Below are 22,511 nucleotides of genomic sequence, written 5' to 3'. Positions count from 1 at the left end.
ATGTCTCCTCCTTCTCCTGTTCTTCGTTGCTTCGGTCGCACTACCGTTGCTCGGCATTATAATTCTTGGCAGCGTTAAGGCCGCTCGTTGCAGCTGCTAGTCTCGTCAGTCCCTTCGAACTCGTATGCTTTTCGTATTCGTGAGTGTTGCACAAGGGAAATCGACCATACTGGATACATTTCGATCGAACAAAATCGTTTCAGTAATTTCAGTAATTTCGTTGAATCAACATATTCCTTCCTATTATTGTTTCTGCGAAACCATGAATATATAATACTTATCAGAATGATCATCACGTTTCATTATAGATTTAGAAATTGTTTTCTTCTTTGTAATCACTTTAGAGGGTTATGTTCCAAGGTGTTGCCTGAATGTAGAAAGAGTTTCAGAAAAACCGGGAAAGCGACGACAATATGCCCTGTAATACTCGCCCCACTTTCTCCTAATTACTTATGTCTTCGGCGTAGGTGCATTTAGTAGAATAGTTTTAAACGTATTGTATGCGGGATAATAGAAATGTTTTATCGATTGTCGAGTTACTTTTAACCAGTCTAACCTCGGCCTCTCCCCCCACTTTCTTCCATTCGGTATTTTAATGTCTTTCAGACGAGAGGGTCGTATGAAAAGCCGTCACTAATTGTGGCCTGAAACTAGTACAGCACTTTGAACGTCTTCGCGATAACTAATGGTGCTAGAGCATAAACATCAAACAGATAAAATGGATCCTCTTTGAAAGAGAAGAACCGTAAAAGATAGATAGATGATTGTTGTGTAAAAAAAAAAAAAAAAAACAAACAAAAAAAAAACAAAAAAAAAAAAAAAAAAAAAGAGAAACAAAAGAACAAAAAAAGAAAATTAGATTAAACGTCGAGTCGTTTAATTTCATTACTTATGGCAATTTTGTTTCCCAATGATTTCTTTCTTTTTTCTTTTTTTATATATGTATATATATGCACTCAACAGAATATACGATACAAGTTAGCAATAGCGTCTCGTCGTTGCGATATGTCGTAAAAATGTATTATGTCGTAAAAACGTCGATAGTTAATGTAAACGAAGGAAGAACGAGGTGACCGAGTTGTCATACGTCAATACGATAAACTCGTTTCATTCCATAGTAATCGTCGCTTAAGAATTCCACGTGGCCTTTTATCTAACGCACAATTCTCACCTTTCACTCGACAAACGATCTATAGGAGGACATAAAAGGAACGGCATTAGATCGTTGCCACGTCAATTAATGTTTATCACTATTCGACAGGCATCGTAATCGTAAATTTTATTATTTCTTAAACTTTTGAAACGTATCATTGTTGACTTTATGAACTTCATGTCTAGCAATGGTATGGTCATTTATTTCGTAAATGATAGTTTTTCTTTTCCTTTTTTTTTTTTTTTTGGATTTTAAAAGAAAGTTACGATTTACTAAGTTTCTTAAAATAAAAAGAATATTGTGTGGTCAGAAGCAGAAATCGTTCATGCGGTAGAACGCAGACATTATCGTGGAGTTTACCGGTCAGGGTAACTTAACTCGGCCAGGTTGCTTCTTTAATTTTGTGTATGCCGACCAACGGGTAGGTACCCATTAACGACCATTTCGAAGTATCTCTTGGAAAGTACAAGAGAAAAGGGACGGTGGACGTGCTTGTTTTCGTGGTAAGATTTTTAGCGAGCTAAAGGAAACACGCAAATTCGATATGCCAATTTATTTAGAGAATTTATAAGATTCTTTTTTTTTTTTTCTTTTTGCGTTATTTTATATCTAATCCCTCGAAGTAGAAATTTATATTATTGTTGTATCGTCTGTCATCAAATTAAATAGAGATATCAAATAATTTTGAAGTATCGCGTATATTCTTATACAAAAGATTTCTGATTAACAGCACTTTCAGAAGTGACTTTGACTTGGAATTGTACCAAAAGTCTACACGTGCCACCGAGTAAGGATCGTACGATTATAGTAACTTGAAACATCTTGTAAAGAATTTTCAAGCTCACGACGGCTGAGTCTTACGAGAAAATACTGTCTTCAGTTAGCAACGGAGTGATTCGGTCTAAAGGAAAACGACAAACATAACGTAGCTTTTATTTTTATCAAATATTAATGAATATTAATAAATTTATATGAATTTCGAAATTTTCCAATTGAAGTATCACACGATTCTAATTAAAATCCTTACAATTCATCGTTGTAATACATGTTTGTTCGGAATGATTTTCACAGACACAACGTAGTCATATCAGACGATCGTTTTAATCGAGGATAACGTAAATGTTTAGAACATACTTACTAGTGAGATACTTCTAATCTATTTTTATTTACGTATACGCTTATAGAGTTCGAACGCCAGTCATTTTCATTTAAACGTACCATCTGTACAAAGTTTGTTTTCGAAAACGTTTGAAGTACGAGACCATTGACGGAGTAGATATGTTAAATCAATGACTATCCTTGTTGTGCGAGTAAATCTTATGGGATTTTTAAAAATTATTAGTAAATGAATCGTTTTGATTGAAAGTCTTCAAAATTTATAAACGGAATAACTAGAATGGTTTAAGAAAATCTTCTGGTAATACAACTACGTATATTTTAGATTCAATTAGACCTTTTCACGAATCTGGGTGATCCCATGCATCATCGTATTTCGGTATCCCGGAAGTAGATTTTTCATTTTGCCATAAACGTCAGATTAGAGTAGCTAACATCTGTTAACGCTGCCATCGGCATAGTTCGATTAAACGTCGATAAGAATAGAATAAAAAAATAAAAAAGTTGATTATTTATGACTTAGTTCGCGATCACGTTAGTCTGGAACGAACTGGTAAACTTAAATTTCACTTCGATTCTCAAACAGTAACAACATGCTCATTCTCGAATAATCATTTCAAGTTATCGAAACGGAGTCTCTCCTCGGAATATCTATTGAAAGTTTACGGGTTTCTGGAAAAGGCTTTAACGATCGTCTAACGTTAACCCAGTTACTGTATCTGCGAGGGCGATTTGCGATATAGCCAACGAGGAACACTATAAATCAGCGTATTTCGGTATCGCGGAAGCCAAGCCACCGGTATTTATATAACTCGACGTTCGTGCTGCGCGTCGTGAGGAACGAAATGCATCATTCTCCTCTCTCTTTCTCCTTTTCTCTCTTTCTCTCTCTCTCTCTCTCTCTCTCTTTTGAGGAGAGACTCTCTTTGTCGATCTCTCGCCTAGCTAATGTGAGATCTTTGTAGCTCATTGGTGTCTTGTACACGGTCACCAAAAGGCTGCACGCGTTCAAATTTGATACCTAGCCAAGTGTGGTGTCCGAACTCTATGGACTGACTAACTCGAAACTCGAATAATAAACTTATTCGTATGAGAGGAGAACAAGGATGACGAGTAGGTTGTTTCTCGGATTGTTCCTTTTCTTTCTCTCTCTCTCTCTCTCTCTCTCTCTCTCTCTCTTTTTGTTTATATATTATCATGGACAGATGGTGGAACACGATAATTGCGGACAGGAATTGGAGCGTTTCGTCTCGTCGCGAGCAAAAGTGAAAGAAGAAAATCAGTTTGTGCGTTCTTTAAAGGATCGGGCCGATCTTAATGACGTTACGGATATCCGATTTTCACATTTCGTTCATTAGTCACGAAAATTTCGATTTGCACGCTACAAAGAGATAAGGATCATTAAGAAATTTATGGCGATCATGTATATACGTGTACTCAGTGAATTTGTGATGTAACTAGAAATCGCCATTGGATTTCGTTTTATCGGTATGGAGCATTGAAAAGTACAACATATCCTATTAAATTTATCGCCTTCTCTCTTGTAGTAACACCAGTGACCCCCAGCAATCCCGTATCCGTACATTTATCACAATCAGTACTCTTGATTGGTCGACCATTTGCACGTGGGTGTATCGAAGAGAAACGGAGATATCGTGCGATCTTTGTCGAGATAAAGAATATCGCATGGAAAGTACACGCCTTCCGCTTTGCATCTAATTAATGCCTTTCTACGATCAGGAAGAATTCGAAACATTTTTCTTTACCACCTGCCTTCATCGCGATGAAAAGTGTTAACAAATTTTTCCAAAGACGTTTTATGATACCTATCGAGCATAGCGAAGTAAACTTTAATACGATCTAACGTATCTCTAATACTTTGAATCCCATTCCTTTTTTTTCTTTTCTTTTCTTCTTTTTTTCATCACATTCATTCATTTTCACACGCTGCATTACCGTATCCGTTTGCACGCGCATATACGTATGTACCCTCGTACGTTAGATATATATCCGTAATATCGGTTCGTTCAACTCTGCGTAAGGGCGACCAAAAATAATTTCAGATTCGAGCTTGCCGTATCTTTATGCTCGAAGACAAACTGACCGAAAAATTTTCATTATCAATTAAAAGGATCTTATATTCTCAATCGTGATCTTGTTCATTAATTTGATTGAAAAAAAAAAAAAAAAAACAAAAACAAACAAACAAAAAAAAAAAAGAAAATAATAAAAAATAACGTATAAGAAAGTGTACCGGCAACGTTTCGTATATTTTAAGTGATACCATGTGACCGATTCCAACTGTGAGTCACTGTACGTCGAAAGACTCACGACGGCCATCCGGTGTGAAAGGAACTTTACGATAGCATACGTCGAACGTTAAATTCCTGACAGCCCCTACCGTACTCTTTTCTTTTTCTCCCTTTCTTTCAATCTTACTCTTTTTCTTTCTCTTTTTTCCTGTTTATAGTAACGTCTTTCTTTTTTTTTCTTCTTTTTTTTCTTTTTTTTTTTTTCTTTTTTTTTTCGTCGGCGAGCTTGGAGTGCCAACAAATGGCGTCTTCACGCCAAGAACAAACAGCATGTTTTGTACCAGGGTTATTTCATCTAAGACCGATGAATCGAACGTCTCAAAGTGTCGATTGACGTGCGTGCTCGAGCGAGACGTTTAAAAACTCCCGCGCACGTATCTTTGAATGCGGCTCGGTGGTTTACAAGGAAGAGCATTAAACTACTGCTGACTTTTACATTTACGACGTTAGACCGATCGTATCTCGAGCAGCAAGTAAAAGTGTAAAAACTTGGATGGTTGATATATTTTATGTGCAAATTTATATATTGCCACACCTACTATCGGAGGTCCATCTTTCGATCGATTTTGCAGTGATTCGTAGATCGTGATTCATAATAGATTTTCATTCCTAAGAATATAATTTTACAAATTTTCATTTTTGTTTTTTCTCTGTTTTCTCTTTTTTTCTCTTTTCTTTTTTTTTTGTTTTCGTTTTCTTTTTTTTTTTTTTTTTTTTTTTCGTGAAAACTGATATTCGTTTTCTCGAGTCTACTTCATTACAATTATTTTCGTATTTGTATGCATCAGCATATTTGAATCCGAAAAGACTCGACTACGAACTTATGCTAATGTCGTGTACGGTAATTACAGTAAAATGCAAATTATACTACCGATGTTATTGTACCCACCCTATCGGCAATTAGGCATGCGCTTATTGCGATTTATAACGCGATGATTTTTGTCCCTTTTAACATCGGGCAATCGTTAATAGCACAAGCTACGTTTTAACGAGTGATTTTAAAGAGATCTTTATGCATGTTTATATTAAAATATATTTATACTTATTGGAAATCATAATTGCTTGGTGAAACAAATGTAAATCATTAATAGATTAATAAAGTTAATAGATCGTTCGGCTATCTATCTTGTTGTTAATCGATTTGCTTTTTTCATTATTAGTAGAATATTATATATAGCAAAAAATTAATTATCTCGAAAAATAATCTTTCTATTATAATCGGAGAAATTTTACGATCGAATTTAATCGTAAAATTAAAATGTACAATTTTTTTTTTTTTTTTTTTTTTATACACAATTTATTGGTCACACCTTCCAAAAAGGAAATGATGTACGATTACGTTTTTCCTTCTTCCTTCGTCGACTTTCTCCTATGTTAATGCACCTATGCTAATGAAGAACTGTTAATCAAAAAGTCGACGATACGGTATGAGATTTAATTGATGTAATAACCATGACGATTCATGATCGCCCACACGCCTAAATTTAACCATTTTACGATGATCTTGCAATGATTTTTTAGCTGTTTTATTTTTACGAGGAGCAAATTAGCTTGGGCCGGTTAAGTCATTAAGTTTTTTAACGTTGGTCAGATGATCGATAACCGCCAACATGAAAGATGACTTTGCTCTTGCTTTCACCTCGTCTTTCTATCCTTTGATTTCGTACGGCCATTGTTTTAAGATCTCGTGTTCGAAAATAGAACTAATTGGCGATCGTAAAGCGAGCTTTCCGTTCCACCAAAGCCTCAATATTTTACTCCTTTTGTCTTTTAAGCGTTTATTATTATTGAAAGATAGAAATCGGTTAAATCGTAATTGATTCATTTTTGTTCATGTCACTTTTCAATATTTTATCTTAAAACTTTTCGTTTTTTTTTTTCTAATCACCAGCAACGTATCGAATGTGAAAGCATTAATTATCTCTTCAGTCTGATATTTTAATATTTAATTTATAACATTTTTTTATTTTACGATTAAAGATAACGATGGATGTTATCGTCGATACCAAGAATTGTTTATCGTGATGATCATTTTTCCGTAGCACCATTTCATGCGGATAATAATTTCATCTCAGCGAGGAATCTATAATTTCGAGTTATAATAAGTTACGTCAATTACGTCATACGCTCGTAGTATCTTTATCGAAAAATAATTTCTACAAATACAAGGCAAGTACAATTAAGATGTCGAATAGATCTATTCGATCAATTGCCGGAAAGAAGAAAAAGTAGTAAAAAGTAATAATTGAAAGGGAGAGTAGCGTATAGTTCATAGTACAAAGCTGCTTGGCAGGTCACGCGTTGAAATCTCTCGTTCGATCGCTTTCGTACTTTCGATTTTACACGCGTTCCAGACTGAGATGATTAGCACGATCACTGGCGATTAATTTTCTTAGGCCGTGATCCCCGTTAATCGTATAATCACCATCGCAAGTAATACATATAGATCGATCTTTGAAAGATAGGAAAATTAATTTCCTCATCGTTTTAACCTTCTCGATAATAATTTCAGTGTACTGTTAGGTTAACTATACATTGGAAATTAGACGATCGAAACTATGTTTTTTTGAGAGTAGTTTGAAGAATCTGATTTATTCGAAAATTTCATGATTTTATTATCAATCAAGACAAATTCTATGTTTAATATATTCTTTGACAAAATATCGAATTATTTCACACGATTTAAATATCAATTTATTCGACAGGTTCATTATTCAACTAATCTTAGGAGAACGAAGAGATTACGTTTATCAGAGAAATATACTATAGCGCTGATATTGCAACGAATATTAAATTAGATAGCCTCATTTAAGAATCGATTACCAGATATAATGCAATGGAAATTGATCTGAGCGTCTGTAATCGTGTGATAAAGTAATGACTTAAAGTATCGAGTTGCAAAGAGAATTTATTTACGAATTTATCTGAGGAGTATAGTTGGCTGTCTAATCATTGATTAAACGACTTGGAAAACGAAGATTCAAGAGTACTAAGAATTAGAATGATAAAGCGTTTGAAAGTTTCATATCGTTGGATCGTATATCTTTATTTATGATTACACGATGGACCACCATCAAAGAAGTTGCGTGTCATTTAAACAATTTTAGATAAAACCAATTTGCATTACAATTAGATAGGATTAATTTTTATCAATTTTCTAATGCCGTTCTAATGCCTACAAATAACTGTTAAATCAAACGAGAAAAATTCGTTTGAATTAGAAAAGATTCGTGTCAATTTGTAATCAATCTTTAGAATTTATTCATAAAATTAACGAGCTGAGTTTCGTCTTAATATTCCATTTAACGTAAAAGAGTGGCATATAGATGTTTTCAACTAAAAGATAATCAACGATATCTATCCTGTAAATCAGAATGACTTACAGCGTGACTTCTTCCCTGATTCTTGGCTAATAAATTTTCCACAATGCATTTTGCCTGATCGACGATACTTTCTCTTACGATGGATAGAGTTCTTCGATTGAAACTTTGCTTCGGGCGATTTAAAGATCGTTTCTCAATACGATGTACATAAGTAGATACATCGTATAAGGCTCTTTCTCTTTGCGATTTATCTTTCGCATAATGAAGCCTTTGCCTAGTAGCTCTACGATTACCGTTTAATCGGCTTGCTCCACATGACTCCGTTATTAATTTTGTTTAATAACGCGGTAGATGAATGAAATATGCGATAATTAATAATCACGTACCTTGTACCTCGCGGTCTCATTAATTGATACAATTTGAATTTCAATACAGGAAGCAGGGTATCATTTTCTCTTTTCTTGTGCATTAAAAAACAAAAAAAAAAAAAAATAAAAAAAAGGAAAAAAAAAGAGAGGGAAGAAAAAGAGAAAAGAAAAAAAGATTTGATGAAGCATAGGATAATAAAAATTGCTTATATTAAACTAATAAAAAATAAGAGGATGTTATCGACTCACGTAAAAAGATAGTTCAACACGATGAGAGTGCTTAGGCACACAGGTGAGTGCTTCCGATCTGCAACATCCGGTATCGTCCGAGCACCTGTGCAAGATGGCGCAGTGTGGAATGTAGGTGGTCGATGGACTCGGATAGACATCGCGAACCGGAATAACTCTTGGACGTGGCCACTGACAGCTACCTTCTTTAGATACTTTTATCGCGTATTGTAGAGCATCCTTGATCTGTGCAGCTGAAAATTATGCAAAATTGTATTATCCTTGTAAAATTAAAAGATAATCGTGAAAGAGAGACGATAGTTTTCAAAGGAAATCAATAAAACGATCTGATTTATTCCTATTTGATTTTTGTTCCTAGTTGATTTATCCTTATTGACGATGACTACTCCATTATGTATTTAAAAACTTCATGCGTTCATTACTAAAGAAAAAGTATTTTATCACAGATACACACACACACACACACACACACACATCGATACATACTTGTTGCAATATTTTTTTTAAGATCGAAAGATATCGGTCACGAAAGCTTTCTATTGATTCAAGGGAAAAATACCTAATCGCTTTCTACGCATTCCGCATACTATCGATAATTATGCCGACGTCAGTTGTATCGAGAGGTTCGCCTTGATCACGGAAGAAATGTCCTCGTCGATCGAAAAACTACGATGGATGTCGCTTAAGACTTCTCCAACTCTATGAGGGAAAATTACATAGTTTGAGTTTCTATGGTCGTTTCCTCGTGAGAGAGAAGATCAAAGGGCGTCGCTACTTTGTTATTACTCAGGATATACTTGAACGATTCAATGGTATACACATATATACATATATATCCTCGCTCTTACTGATTCTCTAGGCGAATAATGTCAAAGAATGTTAGAATGAATTAATTCGACGCGACAAAGGGCAAAGATTACATCAAACTCGCGTTCCCAGAGATGAAGTAATTATGAGTCATGTTCGTTGATACAAAGATAGAGTTAAAAAAAAATTCTCTTTTATTGCTTTTACATTTAAAGTAAAACGAGTAATTACTCGTTGAATCTATTAGAAAATAAATTTTAATGTTTTAAAATAAAAAAGGCTTATTTCAAAGATTATTATGAAACGTATTCATGAAAGAAATGTTAACGTGTATCAAACGTCTATATTAGTAATATCGAACATTACGTGGATAGTATTGCGAATTCAAGATGAGAGGTTAATAGGGCCAAGTTCGCGAATAGGATGATAAAGACGAAGACGAAGAGCCGCTTTATAAATATTGCAGACGAGGGCAGGATCGCGTCGTTTCTAATCGAAAATTATTACCACCGATCGTCGTCGTCTTTACTCTCGCGTTCCACACTGCTTTTACGTCCGCAAGTTGGCATTAAATCGTCGTTTGTCAGTCGGCATTACTCGCGGATTAGTTTATTGGCCGTAACGGAGTACCGGAGAAAGAGAGAAAGAGAAAGAGAAAGAAAGAGAGAAACGAAAGATTCCGAAGAGAGCGAAGCAAAATCGAAACGGATTCGTTCTTTGATCATTTTACGAGTTAGAGTTTATTCTCTCATGTAATAGCAAGAATTGATCATTTTGTATGAACAAAAAGGTTTGACACGCGAACTGTGTCGAAATTGAAATATTTTAACGAGTAGAATTCTAATATCATTCGTGACTATTATTAAAAAGGAAAATGATCTTCCGATTTTGCGTGTAATTACATGGTGATTTGTACGAGGAAAATGTAACGTAGCCTAATGGAACACAGTACTTAAAGTATCGTTAACGCATTCTTCATTTTAACAATAAATAATATTAACCTTTTCTTAATGATTTTGTTCGTTCGTAAAAAGGATAAAAGAGAGGGAAGTACTTTTTGACAAGAGAAACGAAATGATTTTCATAAGAGTTTTGGAAACGATTCCTTCATCGATATATATATATATATATATATATATATATATATATATATATTTTCCTAGTCGTTTAATCTTCACCGCCGATCTACGGGTATGCTAATTCCGAGCGTAGGCGTTGCTTCCACTCGGCACGGTCCGCACTGACACCGAGATTCTATCTGCGAGCGTTCACAATAGAGGCACGACCGTCAGGAATTCTGAAGAATCGCTCTCTCGCTTTGTACATCCCGTATTCAAACATATTCCTGAATGTATTATGCCGAGTGAAAAGAAGTTTAGATTCGATCACCTGTTATTCTTTCGGATAGATCATTTGATTTTTCCTTTTGTCTTACTATCTGTCTCTATTTATGATCTTGATCGTTGAATCAAAAAAAAGAAAAAGAAAAAAAAAGAAAAGAAAGAAAAAGAAAAAAGGAAAAATTCAGGCCATTCTTAATCAAAGATCGTAACAAATGTATTTTTATTTTTTCCAAACGTTTTAATTTTTTTTTTTTTTTTCGATCATACGGAATATTCGATTTTTCGAACGACGAAGATAAAATGAAAATCACGAGAAGAAAACGAGCTAGCTAGTCGTGATCGTCGAGGAACGAAGCGAACGGTCTCCATGCTTTTACCGAGCAAACTCGACCTATCGTTCTATCGAAGGAATAAAAAGTTCTCTTTAACGCTCGACGCCGTGAAAACGAAGGTTGAGCCGCACGTGCGGCGAACTTTCGTTGTTCGTAAACGTTGCATGGTATGTACGTAACGCCTATCGTGTATGGGACAACAGGAGGAGAATTCAAAAAAGTATGGAGAATTGCTGCAACTTTGCAATCAGTTTGCATTTTAATGCTCGGCATCCTCTTTCTTTACTTTCTTCTTATTTTCAATCGAATTGTCTCTTGAAATAGAAAATTTTAATGTAATATAAACGATTAGATATGAATTTTGATCGTATTTAATACTTCGTCATTAGGAATTTAAATCGCTTATAATTCACAGCTACAATTGAATATAGTTTTTGTTAAAGTTAAATGATATTTCTGACAATAGTTGGCACGTTTTGAAATTATATGAGATCACGATGATACATCCTGATCGATCTTGTAATTACGTCGAGCAAGATACCAACGTTTCTTGAATAAATAGAGGCGTCAGCGAGAACACGCGTCGCGTTTAAAGATTTTCTGAATACATATGTGTCGACATTTTAATAAATGAGAGATGAAATCTAGCAAGAAGTCTCTTGGTAGCTAGAAGTTATTTATTTTTTTCTTTTTTTTTTTTTTTGTCTTTTTTTTCTTTCCTTTCAGAATGCGCATCGTTAACACGCCTATTGTCGAGTCTGTCAACGATTGATATTTCTTTAGATTATTTCTAAACTAAAATTTTCAAAGAAATTAATTTTCGACATGATGCAAATCGATCATCGAGTGAATTTTAAGTATCGTATTAATAATCACTTTTCATCTAAATACGAAAAATAATGCAACGTTTGATCGAGTAGGGCCACCTACGTTGTCTTTGAATATCGATTAACAACGGACCTTCGGGTAGGGTCTCAAAGTTAATTGGGGAAGATGCTGTTACTGTAATCTACATAAATCGATTACGGAACGCCTTGGACGTGATTGCGCTATCGTATCACATTTTTCAAACTCTCCCTGCATGATAATAATTAAATGTTTTTTCTTTCTTTCTTTTTTTTTTTTTTTTTTTGTTTCTTTTTCTATTAATGCTAGTTCGTATTATCGAAAAGTGCATAGTGAATTCAACTATTTTCGATTATAGAGGATGACATTGTATTCTCTTTGACATCATACAATTTTGTCCTTTTAAAAAAACTCATTTATAAACCCTGCATATCATATCGAGCTCAAAGGGATCCTTTTAGCAAAGAGAGCGATCTCAAAGATATACGCGATATAAGAAAAAAACTGACGAGACGTACTCTTGCCGTTTTTGTTATATTGCTGCATGTTGCTTCTGGTCTCTTTAACGCTCTCTCGAGTGCCCAGGGACTGCCACTTGTGAACGCTGTGAGCTGACATAGGCGGGTAGTCGTTTTTCGCTTGGTAGCCGTTGTATTGGGTGCTGGTACCACTGTCGTAAGCTCTTGAATCTCTGTAGTCGAAGTGCTGAGTAAGCGTAGGCTTAGGTGTGGTCGTTGTTGTGGTAGTGGTGCTGGTAGTAGTGGTGCTCGTAGTAGTCGTCGTCGTACTCGTGCTCTTCTGATCGTTCGTGGTTTCATTGTCGTTGTAATCCTGTCGAAAAAGACATAGCATCGTATTTGATTAAAGAAACCGAATAGAAATGATTTTGCGAAGATAACATTGATAATGACAAGAACTTTGACATTTTTCGATGCCATTTCGAAATTCGTTGTTCGATTACAGGAAATAGATTTTCTAAAAACTTTCTAATAGTCGATCGAACTGGAACGAATGTACAAAAAATATCGTTCATCGTTCATGATACTATAATTAGTTTGAGAAAGGATTCAATCATTTAATTATTCGTTTAATTTCAAAAGTAATTATTGAACTTTCCTTTTCCTTTTCTTTTCTTTTATATATATATATATATATGTATATATGTATATATACATATATATATGCAAAATATCATCGGACTTTCTTCAAGGCTCGTTAAATAAATCTTTTCTCGATCACGGGTGGCCAGATTCTTCCGAAGCTCGCGCACAGCTACAAGAGATTTTCTACCAAAGATAAAGCTAATAAGCCAATTTGCATCTCGCTCGCACGGTGTACCTTGCGATCGTGCATCTACTCTCAAAGAGGGCATGGACCTACTTGATCCATGTAGTACGACGTAACATCTGGTGTTGTCTTTGATGTCTCGCCGCTTAATAGAAACAATCCCGACGAACGTAAACGCTTCTCTCACTCTATCTTTCTTTGGTAAGAGAAACAATTTTCCTCGAATCTACGCTCGCACTTTGAATTTATTTTAATATATTCTATCCGTATGTCGATAATTCGTACGATGACTTTTGTGGTTTCGAGTTTCTAAGAACTTCGCGTTATCTCTTCATTATTGAAAACTACGTTGATATTACTTGAGTTTTGTTTAATCAGTATTAAGGAAGATTACCGTGATATAAGCAAAGATAAGATACGTTGAACTGGCGAAATTCGATGCTTGTTTATTTTTTGAAATTATATGAAAGATACGTGATTACTTGTTTCTTTATATTTTTTAAAAATAATATGTTTGAGAAGAAACATGTCATATGATTGTGAGATAGATGAAAATGTATTGGAAGTAATAAATTTTTATGAGTTGGATATACACGGGCATATTTAACTCTGCTATCGTTAATGATTCAGATGAAATCAGACTCGGCGAAAGGTCAAGAAGGCAAGGTTTTAAAACGATCTTACGGTTCCTATGAATCTCATTTTGTGATATGATTTTGTTTGCCGCCTACGTCTGGCAATAAAATTTAGAATTATAATTACGATAAGAAATTTTTTTCTTTTTTACATGGATATTTTACATTACGTATACGATGAACAAAGAAATATTTTTGTAAAAGGTAACGTTTCTTAGAGACATAAGAAACAATACGGTCGTTAGATCGTTTTAGATCTTTCTCCACTGAGTTTCACGATCTTTCTCATTATTGATTCGACACAGTAAGCATAAATTTTACGAAAGACACGAGGGATATACTAGGAAAATATTTTTCGTCTTAATGGAACGACGGGAGTTTGAGTTTCATGATCAATGGATCAAAGGTCAATAGGTTTTCAATACCTTCATATATCACAGGTAACTATTCGCGCGCAATTTCTTTTCTCCATTTCGTGTAATTACGAAAAATTTACGATCAAATTTCGATGTCTTTCATATATTGTCTTTCATCTTATTAAAAAGATCGTAGGAATTGCTCCAATGTGATATATTGTTTGCTATATGGTAACAAAAAGAAGAACGGAGACACAAACTTAAAGCGTAGATAAGAATAAGAATAAAATAGATAAAATTGGATATTGTAATTGACCACACGCGCTTTCCACGCGCGGAGGTCTTCTCGATTATCTTACCGAATAAAAAGAAAAGAAAAGAAAAGAAAAGAAAAGAAAAGAAAAAAGAAAATAACTTTCCTCTTTAATGTGATTGACTTTTTCTCATTTAAAACGAGGGAATAAAATCGTTTACGCGAAATGCATATCTTGTCGTCGTGCAATTTATCGCAGCTCGTTCCTGAAATTCTAGCTGGTTGAAAGCGAATAGACCGATAAGGGAAAGTTAACAACATGCGAAGCACGACTGAAATGGACTACTCTTTGCTCTCGATCATGCAGACACGATTTGTCTCATCTTTATTCTATAACTCGCCAGAGATCTCGTGATTTCGATAGCACGAGAAGTACACGAGAAAGTCCAAAGGATCTTCTTCCAAAAAAAAAAAAAAAAAAAAAAAAAAAAAAAAAAAAAACAAAAAAAAAGGAAAAAAAAAGAAAAGAATAAATATAACAAGAAAAATTATCAAGAATGTGCTTGAAACGAGTCTATTCGTTTTACTATCTTCGCAAAATCCGATTAGTTAATACTTTCAATCTAACGTGGTCTAAGCCTATCGTTGTTTTACGACGTGGAAAGACCTGATTTTCTTAGATAGACGCATGCAAATCTATATGTAATTTCGTATATTATCTTTCAGAGACATATTAAAAACAGCATTCCGCTTTAATTACAGTAACTACCGGAGCACGTTGTATTTTGTTGCTTGTCGTATTAGACGAGAAAGTTTCTAAACTAGGACTCAAACTAGACACGATCGATATAGATTATTCGTTTTTTTTTTCTTTTAGCTATAGGACTTCGCAAAATTAAGGAGCCTTCGTTTCAAGGTAAGGAAGAAGCCGGTTAAGTGGCGAGACCGCAAACTGGCCAATAAAACTTACATTAGCATGATGCGAGTTTGCTTTTCGTTCAGCAACTACGACAGATGGTAAGCGGTGATAAAAGATCGACCTCGAGTAAGGTTCGAGGAATGAATCCTCCTTATTCCTGTTGCGAAAAAGTAAAGTTCAAGATCTTTCTTGAACTCCAAAGAAAGAATCTTTGGAGGTGTAAAGACCGAATTACAATCTAGCCGAGTAAAATATTCCAAGATGCCCTCTCGAAGGCTATACGTCGGCTGTTAAAAAGCATTATCGAGTATGCTGTACAACACCTCCTGTTATTAAACATTGGACTCGGCTAGTGGGACCACCCAAAAGAAAAGTGGCAAGGTGGTCCACTTCGCTGTTACCACGCCGGAGGGAGGGGGGCGGCGGTTTTCGAGGAGCCTACAAGAATTTGCATTCTCTCGAGTGCTTCGGTAATTCCGATAGATGGACGTGTATAGATTTTTCTTTCGTATATCTTTTCTTTTTTCTTTTTCTTTTTTTCTTTCTTTTTTTCTTCTTTTTTTTTCTTTTTTTTTTTCTTTTCTTTTCTTAATTCTCGTCTCTGTCCGTTTTCGTCAGAAAGGGAAGATAGCTCGAAGGTGTGTAACCGATTGAATATGAATATGAATAAAAATTCTTGAGAAGAAAACAATGAAGAGGAAATGCCCGGAGCGAGTCGACCGCATTCAAAAATAATACATAGGAGAAAAGAATCGATACTTGGACCACCCACGATGTCGAAGATCGATCAGTTTCCTTTCCTTGACGTGTTCGACTTGTTTAGTGATAATCGCAATGCTTTAAGAACCGTTGAGGTTGAATAATAGAAACATTGAGAAAGGCCAACTCATTCTCAAATCCATTTCAACGCGATGAAATCCAAGAGCATTTCAGCGATATATATATATATATATATATATTTATATAGATATATACATATATTTGCATGTGCTTTTGTGATCGAAATCGAAGTCCTGACACGAATAACGTTAGGAGGTTGTTGAAATTTTTAAAGAGATTTATAGAATTCACAAGTTTTTATGGATCGGAAAAATTTTCTAATGCTTTACTACTGAATTCCACGGAAGTTGTTACTCGATTAGTTCGAGAAGGTGCACGAAACGTGACGACTCACTCGAGAGTATCCGCCCTTCGAGCTCGGCGAAGTGTAACGTGAAATTCTTGGCATCTTTCTTAGAGATAGAAAGACAGAAAGAGAGAGAGAAGGAGAGAAAGAGAGAGAGAGAAAGAGAGAGAGAGAGAGAGAGAGAGAGAGAGAGAGAGAGAGAGAGAGAGCGGCACGTCTTACTCGAACGAGGAGAGACAGATGGACGGACGGAAAAGAATGCGAAACGTGGCGGAGGTGTATTCGTTGAGGTCGTCGTTTGTGATCTCCATACGAAATGCCAAGCACGTTGGAGTTCCGAGAAGGAGGAGGGCTGCTTTGCTGCCAGGCTGTCTGCTATCACCAAGACCCGCCGCCATTAGAGATGGAAAGCCGTAAAGCTGGCCACGATCATCATTGGTAATGGGTTTGATGGTGATTCTGAGAAACGTTACACCGAACATGTATTTTTCTTCGTATAAACGACGTTAGGAGCCGTGCTAATCGACGAGAGTCTCCTTTTAATCAAAAAGAATAAATAGAGAAAAAGAGAAAGAGAGAGAGAGAGAGAGAGAGAGAGAGAGAGAGAGAAAGCAGGAGCAAGAAGGAAAATCAAAAAAAAAATTCGAAAGCTACTCATGAATTCCAAGGATAAAGAAGAGATTTATCGTTCATTTAATTGTGCTTGGTGATATTGCAAAACTTTTTTTTGCAACAAGAAGCCGTTAAAGCCCAGCAGCGTCTTTGCCGTTTCTATCGACACATTTGTCATGAATTCCATCCGCGTGCACGTTCTTATCGCTTGGCGAAGATAGGGATATTTATTAACGTTCTAATTCCCACTGACGGCTTGCACTCTTCGGACTCTTCGGACGTTTGCCTTGCTTCGATGGTTAACGGATATGCGATTCTACCGAGCGGAAATGCTAGCTCGGCCAAAGATTAGATTTATGTACATTACTCGTGTCTTCTTTGAAAGGAAATGTCGTTTTTTCTAATTTTGAAAACGACAACGACGACTTTTACCTGAAATTTTAATCGATATTTTGAGCAAAATTTTCGACGACTTTTATATCCTATTTTTATTGAATATTAGAAATTTCATTGAAATTTTATCAAAGTATTTTTTTTTCTCTTTTTTTTTTTTCTCTTTTTTTTTTTTCTAACTATAAGCTTAAATCAATCGATAGAAGATTTCTGTATTACATGACGAATGCCTTCATCGATGGCTCTCACGAATATTATGAGATTATTTTTATCGAGGTCATCTCTGAAAATAAAATACTTTTTATCGTGAAAATTGGCCGGTCTCCAAAAGCGAATTTCAAGATGAAAGCGAGCGCGGACTCTTTCGTTCTTAGAGAAATATGTGCTGTTTCCGACGGCTGGCATATATCGAGAGAACTCAAATTCGAAAGAAAGGCCTCGTTTGTATTAATACAATCGGTATTATGAGCATCAATTGTTCATTCAATAATGAATTCCGAAGAATTGAAAAATCGTGTTGGTCTCTTCAATGTTCCTACTTTTTTAATATTAATCCTTTACGTATTAAAAAGATTTCTAAATATATTTCTTCGATTTCTTTTGATTAGAAGAGAAATTAGGAGATGATCAACATGTAAAAGAATGCAGAGACATTCAATATACATTAATAAAACATTCACATTCGCATTACACACTCGATTCGTCGTCGAATTCTATTCGGACTGGTCATCGAGCGGCCATTATGAGGACGATGAGATTTTATTAAGTACGTGGATGGTTTTAAACGTTACTTTTGTGACCGAGCCGTTGTTTAGTTGCGTTAAATTTTATGAAATGCTTATTATTTCCTCGCTCTTGTGGATACTTTATTCCTCGCATAGATATAACATCGAGTTTTACAACGTTTAGAAGGAACCTTCGATACAACGAAATATCGTCGATACTTTTTTTTCTTTTGCGATTATTTCACTCTCTTACGAAGATAAACCTATGTACTTCGAAGTGTGTAAACTGCGATATCAACGACGTCGATTGATTCAGGTCGTGTTTGGAATCGAATTCATTCAATGAAAGAAAAGTTTTTCATTCGTTCCCTTAGATTTATCTAATCGAACGAATTGCCTTATGACAACTTTTCAATTGATTTTCTTTTTATAATCATATAGGTATCTGTATTTATATACGTTGTATTAGATTTGAACGGAGGACTGAGATATATCTAAATAAATTTTAAGTGACAGGCGAGTCACGTGAACTTTCCTTGAAAAAAAAAAAAAAAAAAAAAGAAAAAAAAAACAACGAAAAAGAAAGGAGGAAAAAAATCTTTGAATAGAGAAGATAAAAGATACATATCGTTTTAACGGTTGCGACATCGATCTAATCGCGATGTAGTGCGCATCGAGATCGATGAATTGACGTCGAATCGTACCTACCGCCGTAACCTTCTCTCTTTCATGTGTGGTCTGAAAGGAGACCGCAAGAATATCTTAGTATGCTACGTGACCAATGAAATGCAGCCACTTTCAATGATTCATTCGATGATTCTTCCCGTCGACGACGCCCGGCTGTCTCCGACTGGATCGATTAATCGATTCACGACAAACAGAGTTGTCGTTCGTTCTCAACGAAATAGACTCGATCAATCAGTATGATCGCATTTAATCGGTACTTCGTTTTGTTAATTTCAAGCAAAGAAAAAAAAAATATATATATATATATATGTCCTTCGGAAAAGGAAAAAAATTGTACAAGGCTAAACGATATATCTACTTAGTTGTTTTGCAAAAATAGTTGCTAATCGCAGTGTTGCTTAATTAGTCATTTGTATCGATACTGTAAGTAGGCTACGACGAACATCAGTTTACAGATAAAATGACATTTGCACAAGTGAAATCTAATTTTTCGTACTAATACATATTAAGGTAATAAGGCAAGATAAAAAAAGAAAATGTTAAATACCCTCGTAGAATAAGAAATTTATTATTGTTACATTAATAGAAAAAAAATTTTTACTAGAAAAATATATCGTTTTATGTAAGAAAGTGTCGCAGCTTGAACGCGGAAGACTCGGCAAATAGCTTTCTAAAGCGACGTTCCTCGAGGGATATTCAGATCTTGTGCGAAAGGTCGTAGGTCACGTGTTGAAAAGGCAGTTCGTATGCAAGGATGTCTCCCTCGGCCTGCATTCCAAGACGAAACGAGTCGCGATAGGATGGTCGTAGCCGTCAACAATCCTTTCCGCGATAGAAAATAATTGGAATTTGATTAGAAGTTGAAAATTTATGAATAACGACGGAGTAACATTTTCAATAGAGAGATTAATATCGAATGTATTGCTTTTCAATCAGAGAGACTCGATATTGGACTCGCGAACGTCGACACGACTGAGAGCAAAAAGAATTGGAATGGACATGTTCTGAGTTAATAAACGTTCGAATGTATCGAGTGAAAGGGTTTATAAGAATGTATCCTGTCGCGTGCACTTTGACATCGTACGTCCGCCTTCCTTCGACCAATGAGATCATCCAAAAGTTCTTTTGCTGTTACGTGCCGGTGGTTGACCGTTAATAAGGATAAGGTGCAATGCCTATCGATGACATCATCTTTTATTCACGCCTTACAGTACGCGCTTTGAATCGTGCTAGCTTCGACACTCCTTTAGAAAGTCTTCTACGTAAACAAATGTTAAGAAAAATTGATTTATCCTCAACTACGACGACGACGACGACGACGACGACGACGACGACGACGACGACGACAACGAAGACGACGATAAATTTGTCATCGAAATAGTTTCTTCCTTGACGATAAAGCACGAATCTCTTTGTTCCTCATCGATGTAACGTCTACTTTTGATTTTTAAATGACGATGAAAAAGAAAGCATAATGAAACGTCGTATATATCGTTAATTTCTAATATAACGAATATGTGTATCGTTCCCAATTGTTTGACAACGTGTTCTCAATCGTTATCGCATTGTCTTTTATTTTCTGCTTATCACAGACTCATTTCTCTCATTTTAATACTAAAGTCTCATTTAATACTATCGCTATTGTCAGAATGCATTTGTCATCGTACAATGTAAAAGTCACAATATAGCAAGAGTCAATCGATAAAGAGATCGCTTTTGTAGATTAACATTGCCAAGGCGATAAGTTTCTATTGACATTTGACAAAAATTCCAAGCTGGAACAAATGGAAGAACATCTGGTCATCAAGAGTCACAGGTCAGGAAAGCTCGTAGGAACAAGTGACACTTAACCCATAAAACTTGTCTTTCTCTTCTCGATCTTTCATCGCAGAATTAATCATCCTTAGACAGATATCCTAGTTCTTCCGAGTACCTTTGAAATTAATCGTATCTTTCGTTCTATCGATTCGTCTCGTTAATGTCGGCTATACACTAGACACCATAAAGTAATTCTTCTTAGATAATCACAAACAAAATATCTATTCTTGAAGATAAAATATTTAATTCAATGTGCAGTCAGCTTTAAAGTTTTCATATGGTTTACCCTTTATCCCGGGATGACAATTGAACTAATAGAACAACGAACCGATCTGTGCATTACATATCTAGAACGGCGAGACTTACTCGACGAAAGCCACTGAACCGTAGCTTAACAATCTCAATGACGTATCGATGTGTCTCTCGCGTATTGGTTAATAGCGTTCCTCTAGGAGAACACGTTTTCATCGAATGCATCGAAGGACATTCGTCGACTCGCTTGGAAAATCGTCCATTCGTAATAGGACTATATCCTTTGCTGTAAAAGAGATATATGTATATATATATATATATAAAAAAAAAACATCTCGACGATATTAATTACATCTTGATTACGTATTACACGTGATTCTAATAATTTATCGGCATAGACACGAAACGTGCGTTACGTGTATGCCACATTTCTCGGATATGCTGTAATCTTTCGAGCGTGGATACAGCTGGATCGTTTTACTTTCGAGAGATAGGTAGGAAGAAAAGGAGATAAATAGAGAGAGAGAGAGAGAGAGAGAGAGAAAGAGAGAGATGGATACATATCGTAACTTCTCTTAAAGAGATCACGATGATAGAATTGAATGGAAGCGAGGAATAGTACGTTGTATTTTTGTTGTAGTATCTTCTTGAGGAATGTCTTTGCTCGTAAAGGAGAGTCCAGAGAGAGGACACGAGAAGAAGAAAAGAGAAAGAGAGGAAAAGAGAGAGAGAGAGAGAGAGAGAGAGAAAGAGAGAGAAAGAGAAATACCCATACGTTCATATAAGGCGGTTTTCATTGAAAGAACTTGTTTCTCAAGCCAAATAGGGACGGTTCATTCATCCTGAGATGGAGCGATCAAGTGTAAGATATCTATCGTCAATAACAGTAATTGTAAACTCATGCTTTTATCGATTCCGACTTTGAAATTTGACTTACGAGCTTGTAAACAATAACAAACGAGTCGAGTTACCTTGAATGTTCGGAAACAATTCAGTCTGTCGCAGTATTTCGTCGTAGGAACGTTCAAGGAACGTTCTAAAGAATTTTATTAATACATATATTTTAGTAAATTACGTACATTTATCATCGTTGGATTGTGCAAAAGAGCAACGTAGTGGAAACCCCATCATAATATTAGTTTGTATATACTTTATATACTTGCGTCGCAATATTTCTTCTATAATATTGTAAACAACGTAAAGCACTTTCAAGTTAATGGCTACTTCGTTAGACATATGATAATATCAAATGGTTACTATTGAATATTTCGTTTTAATAATTTACATAATTTCAAATTCAGTTGTTTCCTTGCATCACGTTAAACAAGATTTTTCGTAGCAATATTTATTCAATAAAATGGTAGAGTATTCATTACCGTACACTGCGATCAAATCTAGTACCAGTCGTTAATGTTACTTACGTAATGTGGATATTCCTCTCGCTTAATGTCGCAGATAGGTCGCGTTAGAACGCCGCGGATGGAGGAACGTGTGAGAACGATGAACGAGTGTTGTAAAGCTTGAAGAATTATCGCTCAATACAATAATCGCTAATTGTACGTCGATGGAATTTAACGAAACACACGTTAACCCAAAAAA

General features: G+C 35.4%; 1 protein-coding gene across 4 annotated transcripts in view; it reads right to left on the bottom strand.

Moving 5' to 3' along the window:
• Nucleotides 1–22,511, bottom strand: part of LOC124953045 (calponin homology domain-containing protein DDB_G0272472-like) — a 70,116-nt gene that overhangs the window by 26,419 nt on the left and 21,186 nt on the right. For all 4 annotated transcript variants that reach the window (XR_007102103.1, XR_007102104.1, XR_007102105.1 and 1 more), the window contains exons 2-3: nucleotides 12,368–12,680; nucleotides 8,522–8,754 (exon numbers count right to left, since the gene is read on the bottom strand). Coding sequence is in view for 1 of the 4 variants with exons in the window: in XM_047503873.1 (XP_047359829.1) it covers nucleotides 8,522–8,754; nucleotides 12,368–12,680 (546 nt within the window). In the remaining 3 variants the exon portion in view is untranslated. The remainder of the gene's footprint in view (nucleotides 1–8,521; nucleotides 8,755–12,367; nucleotides 12,681–22,511) is intronic.

Source organism: Vespa velutina, chromosome 11 (assembly GCF_912470025.1).
Source record: "Vespa velutina chromosome 11, iVesVel2.1, whole genome shotgun sequence".
NCBI lineage: Eukaryota > Metazoa > Arthropoda > Insecta > Hymenoptera > Vespidae > Vespa > Vespa velutina.
The sequence above is the reverse complement of the archived record's forward strand: the minus strand, read 5'-3'. Positions and strand labels throughout refer to the sequence as shown.